At 50.4% G+C, this 8,101-nt stretch overlaps 1 protein-coding gene across 1 annotated transcript; it reads right to left on the bottom strand.

Annotated features, from left to right (window-relative positions):
- Positions 1–1,477: 1,477 nt before the first annotated feature.
- On the bottom strand, positions 1,478–3,980 carry LOC121107320 (endogenous retrovirus group K member 10 Gag polyprotein-like). Its single transcript, XM_040650820.2, has 2 exons — positions 3,794–3,980; positions 1,478–3,471 (listed from the first exon to the last, which is right to left on the bottom strand). The coding sequence occupies exon 2, from the start codon at positions 2,843–2,845 to the stop codon at positions 1,943–1,945; it is 903 nt and encodes a 300-aa protein (XP_040506754.1). The 5' UTR covers positions 2,846–3,471; positions 3,794–3,980; the 3' UTR covers positions 1,478–1,942.
- Positions 3,981–8,101: the final 4,121 nt, after the last annotated feature.

The following is an 8,101-nucleotide window of genomic DNA, read 5'->3' as shown; positions in this document are numbered from 1 at the left end:
CTGCCCCATTCGTAGTAACATTTTTGCAATGAAAGCAGAGTCAGTGACTACATTGCAAGGGGTGTCTGGCCAGAGGAGCAGTGCCATCGCTACCGCCTGCGCCTCAAGCGTCTGAACACTGACACCGTGATCTTGAAATGTTCTAATTTCCCAGTCACCCGTCTGGTTCTTCCAGACAACCGCCCCCTGACCTGTCGATGAAGAGGCATCCGTAAATACTGTTGGACCATCAAGGGGAGAAGCAACAACTCGAAGACGGAGTGACACCTGGAGCGGGCGTGCCAGCTCGAAAATCAGAAGGGAACCCGCATACCTAAGCTTGCCTCCGAACCCATGCAGGGCTAGGAGGATCTCGTCAGGCAAGATCTGTGAATCTCGGAAGAACCTGGGCAGGTGGACTATATCCAAATCCTTTCCAAAATCCCTAAATGCAGATGTCCTTGCCTTACTAAGTAGCAGGGAGAGAAGCTCCACCAATGGGGTAAATGCCCGCACTGGCTGTGCTGAGAACAGCCAGCGCAGAGGTTGTGGACAGGAGCCTAGTGCATGACCAATGACAGCTACGGCTCCATCCTGGCAGCGAGTAACAGCGCCCTCTAGGGGGATACCCGGTGTCCACCTGGACAAACTTGCTGTTGAGCACAGTGATAGTATTTCTCGCCAGGCAGCGTCCATCTCTGGGGTCCACTCTCTCCTTTCCCGTGGGTCTGAGCCCTTCAGCTGGTCATAAAAGGGCTTCATTAATCGTGGTGGAATACCCAGTGCTTCCCGGACCCACTGGATAGCTCCTACCAATTTCTGAACATCCCACAGGTTGGTTACGTGAGGCTTAATCTCCAGGCCCTCGGGGATAACCGTGGATGATCCAAACTTATATCCCAGGAATTCTATCCCCGGCCCTCGTTGTACCTTTTCTTGGGAGATCGTGAAACCTGCACCCGTGAGCGCGCCTGACACCCGTGCTTCTAGGGCTTGTAGTTGGGAACCTGTCGGAGCTGCAAGCAGAAGATCATCCATGTAATGGACAATCTGGCAGTCTGGCATGTCGCGTCTCACTGGCGCGATAATTGTATTCACCACAAGCTGACAAATAGTAGGTGAACAGGCCATTCCCTGAGGGAGAACCTTCCATTGAAACCTTTGAGCTGGGCCCTGGTTATTCCGTACAGGGACTGTGAATGCAAAAGCCTCCCGGTCCTGTTCTGCCAAAGGGATGGAGAAAAAACAATCCTTAAGGTCAATGACCACAAGGGGCCATCCCCTGGGAACAGCTGCAAGTGATGGACCGCCTTGCTGAACGGGACCGAACTGGACGAGCTGTGCATTAACAGCCCGAAGATCATGCAATAAACGGAAGGACCCCGATGGTTTCCGGATAACAAAGATGGGCGTGTTCCACCTACTAAGTGACGGTTCAATGTGTCCTGCCTCCAGTTCCCTGGAGACCAGCTGCGTCAGCGCTGCTAATTTATCAGTTGGAAGGGGCCACTGATCCACCCAAACGGGAGACGCTTCCCGTTTCCAGCGTAATGGGATGGCGAAATGCAGCGCAAGGTGGTACACAGTGGCCCTTAGTATAAATTTGTGAGTCGAACTCCCAAGGACGTGAAAAAATCACGCCCTAAGATTGATCCTTCCATCGGTGCCACGAGGGGTTGCACCAACACCGGTGCCTCCATCATCCCACTCCTATCAATGATAGCGATCTCCACTTTCTCTGCAGCCCCTTTTGTTGGGACTGTGCCTCCCACTCCCCCAATATGCTGCCAATGCGAGGTGAGTGGCCAGTTCGTCGGCCAATCGGCCTCCGCAATCACTGTAACGTCCGCACCAGAATCTAGCAAAGCCGTAAAAAGCGTGGTTCGAGGTCCCTCTTTTTGGGGCCACGGACCCGCATATGACATTACCACCTTAACTAGTGGACGGTCCCCCAATCCCATGGCTAATGCCACGGTGGGCATGTTCTCCTTGGCCCATTGCTCTGATTTGGGAAGGTGCCCTGGGCCCGAGGCGCCCTCCCTTGGCCGTTTCCCTGCATCGCTTCCTTGATCTTCCTGCAGTTACGCGCCGTGTGGCTCTCCCCACCACACCACTGGCATTTTTTGTCTGTGTCTGTTTTTGAGCCACCTTTATTCGGACAGTTGGTCCTAAAGTGTCCGGGTTGTCCGCACTTATAACAGACACCTTTCCCTCCCCCGTCCTTGGGGCGTGTAGCTGCCTGTACTGCGAGCTGGAGGGCTGCGGCTAAGCCCTCATTTGTTAATGGAGTAGCGCGCTGATGGTCAAGCACATATTTGATAAGTTCCCCTGGGGTTGTTAAGTTGCCTGGGGCTGCCCTAATAATTTGCTGTATGTCCGAGAGCGATTTTTGCTTAAGGCAATCAATGATAACAGGACCTTGGGCCGGCTCTGGAAGATCGGACCCCTCAACTGCACGAATCAAGCGGTTTGCAAATTCTGCAAAAGGCTCTGAAGGGCCTTGTTTGATATCCGCCCACGGGAGAGTAGGCTCTGTAACTCGAGCCAGCTCCCGAAGGGCCTGTAGGGCCGCAGTTGTGACTGCAGCTAACTCTCCCGGTCTCAACAGCCTAAGCTGGCCTTCCGGAGATCCCACCATGCCGTCCGCTACACCCTGGAGACGCGCTAATGTGGTCCTATCCCCTCGACCCCGACCATTGGCTGGGTGTCGGGCATCTCGGGTGGCTGCCGCCACCACTGCTTGCAAGTGTGTATTCCAAGCATCATACCACAGGGTGTACTGAACCGGTTCAAGGATCACATGCATGAGGCTGATCACATCGTACGGCAGTAGGCTAGAGGCCATGAGGGCCTCTACCGCCGCCATTGTTACTGGGGAACGCAGCCCCTTTGTTTTAACAATTTCAGAAAGGCGGGTTATTGCTTTAGAATCTAGAGGGACCCACGCCGGGCCCTCTGTCTTGACTATGACCGGAAGGGCTAGCGGCGGCCGTGCTGGGTCGGCTGCTCGTAAGTCCTCCCTCACCCGGGCCCAAACAGTGAGCGTGGGCGGAGCCCACGGGGTGGGTGCTGTGGGACTGCACCCCTCAGGGGTGGACCCCTGGGACGTTGGCCACGGGGCTCCGCCCCTGCATCCACCGCGGGGCGGGACGGTGCAGTCCGCCCCGTTGGGGAAGTTGCTACAGCAACAGACTGAGCTGCACTCGTTATCACAACACACGGGTTGCGCTGTACCTCCTTGGAATGCCGTACCCTCCCCCGAAGCCTGCTTATCAGCCCTGCAGGAGATGTTACCACATTCCTCTAAGGACCTTCCCCCCCCCTCCCCGACTGACTTCAGTGAAGGATATAAGCCTTGAGAGGGATACGGAGGTGGGGGTGTTGTGGCCTCCACGCTTGAGCAATTCGATGCAACTTCGTCCTTCTTTGTTCCCGGAGCTATCGTGGCAGGATGGGTTGTAGGGACTGGCGCCACCTTATCTCCAGCCGGACCTGCACGAGGAATGAGACCCACTCCCGGCCCCGCAACCTCTAACCCCAATAGCTCCCTGGCTTGTTCGCCCGCAAGTTTCTCCTCGCGCGCAGCCTTCAATCCTCCCAGAATCAAACCCCAAGTTTTAAATTCCGCTGCTTTTTGAGTGACCATTGCTCGTTGAGATAAGGCAGCGGTAATTGAATCCCAATTATTGTGGTCATAAATCTCGTGGGGCGATGTTAACAGCCCCTCCCTCTCAAGCAACGAGAGGACCGCAGCTATCTCCTTCTGAGAAGGAGCATGCTTCCCGTTATAAATCTTACACGCATGAACGATCACCTTTATGACGGCTTCCATGACGCCCCCGATCCTCCTCCCGATTGAGACCAGGATCCCAGGCTCTTCTCCGGCGTGATTCCGGAGGGTATATCTGTCGCTCGTCCGCGACCTCCACCGACAGAGGGGTGACTGCAGATTCCCTCTGTCCCCGGGCTTGTCCCCCGGCTTCCACCGCCCAGCAAGTGCTGATGCTCCGCGGTGGGCTCCTGCCCCGTCAAGCAGACAGCCGACTCATTCCCCTAAGCATCACGTCGGGGTCACCACTTGTTGCCTTTCGCAGGCAACCGTGATGTTCGTTGCTTAGGGGAGCCTGCGGCTTGGCCAAATACCGAGGTGACACCAATATGATGAGCGGCAAAATGGCGTTTATTAAGTTCTAACAAGCACTTATATTTCTTTTAACCCTTCGTGTACGCCCACTGGATGGTACACGTGGCACGTACCTAACACATGGGGAGGAGCCTGACACGTTACATCCCGAGACCCCGATCACGCCTATTACAACAGGAACAACGACAATGGGGGTTACTTCGGTACTTGTCACGCTAACTTGAGTCTGGCATGCAGTTCTCTTTCCCAAGACCCAAGTCTTTTCCCTTTCTGTCAGGGCAGGGGTCCTGTTCCTGCTGCCTCTCCCTATTTGCAATTCATAAGCTTTTCCGTGCAGATGAATTTATTTCACTGTTATTTGGGAGATTAATTTTTGCTTTTTCATAAGCTCCTATATGTACATAGGCCCCGCATGAACTTTTCCTCTTGGCCAGAACAGCACACGGGAAAGAAATGATTGTTCTGGATGGATTCTTGCATGTTAAAATTACTGTTAAATCCATCAGGTAAGGTGTGCTAATCTGGTAAACCTGAGATCACTTCTGTGCTTCGGGTGCACGTGGTATGAAGCATGTGAATTTGGCTGGGTGCTCAGAGGACAGAAAAAGCAAGTGATATCCTTGCATATAATAGCATTCCCAGGTAATGGGCAACCTTTTAAAAGTGCGTATTGTTAAACTGAAATAGTGTGAGCACTCCTGACCGCTAATAGGGCAGTAATGAGGGATACCCACAGAAATGCTGTGCCCTCCTGCCTCAGCACTCCCTACGGCAGGAGCCAGGAAAGGCAGTTCAGTGTCCCCTCTGTCTTTTGGATGGGGGGAAAAGAAATGCTTTTACTCGATAGCAGAAAAAAATAAAGAAATCTACTTAAAAACTGCTTCCTCACAAATACAGGCTGCACCAAGATGTTCTTCCTACCTATTTCTTCTGCTGAAAGACATTACTTGCATTGGAAAGACCCCTGTATGGAAGGTGTGATGGGCAGGTTTAATCAGTCAGCCCACAGACCTGACCTTTGCTCTCCGTTACAGCCTTCACTGAAAGAAACATACAGAGGCCACCTTAAAAATAATTAAAGGCAGATCACAGTAGAGATCCATGCAGCACTGCCATCTATTAACAGAAATGATGGATGCTCTGTATTAACCTTGCCACAGTTGTAGCTCTCCACATAAACTAAGCAGCAGCTGTGCAAGTGATCCAGTGAGGTTACCTCTTGCAAATTGCATTAATAGTTCACTTGTCTGTGTGAGCAAATCTCTCTTCACCAGGCTGAGGTCTGGGTTGATCTCATGTTTCAGGCTTCAGGTAGCCATATGCTCCTCCACACAAAGCTTGAGAAGATAACCTAGGGGAAAGCCATCACCCGTCCTGAACTGCGTGCAGCATCTTGGTGCTGCCCATCTCATGGGATGGCAGAAACCAAAGCCATCCACAGCCCCGGGGATTTGCAGCCTGTGGATGTGCTGGAGCTGGCAGTCATGAGATTTCAGGAGCAGGAGATGGACCACTCAGCCCTGACTGCACCAGGCCTCACAGCTGGCAATGGCATGCAGCTTGTGAATGCTCTGTTGACCACAGGTGAGAAGCAGAGAAGAGGACAGCGATGTAGGACTGACAGATCTATTAGTTTCACCTCTCACCACCTATACATTGTTTACAAGCAGATCACCAAACCCTCCGGACCTTTTGTTACTCTGAAGTATTGAAATATTTTCTATAATCAAGCTCTGCCCATGCAGTTACAGCTGCCTGGTGCCATGTCACAGACACCCAGTAGGGTCAGTGGCACGTCCACCATGCCAGCCTTGCAGCAAACCCAAGAATGCCCACTAAAAAGCAACATTTATTGTGTTAATACATACACAAGCATATAGTTAATACATACCCCTGGTCAGAATCCCCTCAGGTCCACTGCTGCAGGCACTAATGGTGACAGCATCATGGTGCTGTGCAATCGCTATCAAGACTATGATGCTGTTTCAAATGTATGTACTCCTTTGCTGAATGTTAGCACTTTTCTGTTCATGACAATCTGTAAAGTGTTAAATTTCCTTGTCTTTCGCCTACCTACACAGTCCAATTTGGAGTTACCTGCTAACAGTAATTTAATACACGACAGAGATTTCATACCTTTTTTTTTTTTACGTCTGGAGAAGTCATTTGACAGCATGTGAAGTGGGAGCTGTGCACAGCTGAGACTGAGCAATGCTGAGGTCCGAGTTAAACAGGGGTGGCAGTAGCAGGGGGCCTGGGAAGATTCAGAAGCGGTTGCAATTACACAAGCACAGGGATATCTGACACAAACACAGTTTCCTATCATCCCACACCAAGTCTCCCTGCTGAGTTTGCCCTGCAAGCACAGAGACACTCAGAGACCAGGGTCATCTAAAGCACAGATTTGGAGTGCTAACCCCAAAGAGGATCAATCACATAACTTTAATGAGGAACAGCTTAACATGACTGGAAGTGCAACTGCTGAGTCTTTCCAGTGGCACTTTACATACATCTGTAACACCACCCAACCAAGGCATTAAGCTGAGTTCTCCATACAACAGCAAATCAAGAGCAGAATGTGATCCAATGTCTCCTGGAGAGAAGTGTTAAGTCCAGTGAAATACCTCCTGCTTCTGAAGCATGTAAAGCAGGCAGTGGGGGAGTGGGTGGCTTTTCCCAGCAGTTCCTAAGCCATCTAGCAACTTGTTCTTTCATAGATCCTCTATGAGTTTGAAGGACAAACCTGCACATCTCTGTTTATTCAGCAAGGCAAGCACCAAAGCCATGGTGGAACTCTTCAACACAGAAAGGCTACAAATCGACATGTTCCTTGCTTCTAGCTTTGCTAGTAACTTACTGAACCAATGGAGTCCTTGCCCACAACTGGCCAAAGCTGGGCAACTGCAGCAGCTCTGAAAATCTGTACCTATTCTTGCCCAGCCTTGTTAAAAGATCAAATCTGCATCTGGATATGAGTGTTGTGGACTTGGAAATCTATCTTCTAGAGCTGATTATGCTCACTCTCACCTCACTTTAGAATAAACTTTTTTTTATATGGAGCAGAACTCCTTCAAAGGTTTCCTATTCAGCAAGCAGCATGGAGCACCAGCCTCCTGCTCGTTTGCAACACAGATCATGAGCCACTGTCATCCTGATACCAATAACTTTGCAGTTTTATTGTACGGAGCTCTTGACCTTACTGAACTTAGCTCCAGCTTTATCATATGAAGGAAAGTGTAAGACAACAGCTTAAAATGGAGCTCAAGAACTGCCATCATGTTATTCATTCACTGAGATGAAAATACTACTAATAATAGCCTGTTGGTTACTTACAGGTACCCTTAAAAGGGAGGGTAAGGTGAAAAACCAGCAGAACTTACTGCCTTGTTGACACCAGTGGGAAAACAGCACCAAGCAGAACTGCCCGAAGCTCTTTGGCAAAAGCACTTTCCGGAATGGGCATTAACATTGCAAACACTGCAGTGATGACAGAAGGATCTCACAGATGTGGCATTTGTAATTTGAATTGTGGTGTGAGCACTGCGTATGAAGATTTCAACAAATACATGTCAGAGCTCTAATTTAGACCTTTCATATTCACTTAGAAATCGAAAAAAAAACCCAATGTTTGTTCTCTCTCTGGCTGCTCCCAGGTACCCGCAACCAGCCAGTTGTTTTTAATAAGGAAACATACGTTTTTGTCACAGGAAGTTTTGAATGGAGCCCTGCTCAGAATAAAAAACAAATAAGAGCACCTTCTGCAATAACCAGAGGGGAAGTTTAGCAACCACCAGTCTGACTTTGAGCATCTTTAACAGCCAGAGCAACCTTTGTAGCACAGGGTTGACTTTCTGGGGGCAAAAAGAATGACTGCTAACTATTTTAGGGCTCCTTGTCTGGTGAAAACAAGCAACAGAGGCATCCAGAAGCAGGTGGGCAGTTTCCCTGCAGCAAACACAAAGTTTCATTCCTCACCAT

Source organism: Gallus gallus, chromosome 20, assembly GCF_016699485.2.
Source record: "Gallus gallus isolate bGalGal1 chromosome 20, bGalGal1.mat.broiler.GRCg7b, whole genome shotgun sequence".
Lineage (NCBI taxonomy): Eukaryota > Metazoa > Chordata > Aves > Galliformes > Phasianidae > Gallus > Gallus gallus.
Note: the sequence above shows the minus strand (reverse complement) of the source record. Positions and strands in the feature narration are given on the sequence as shown.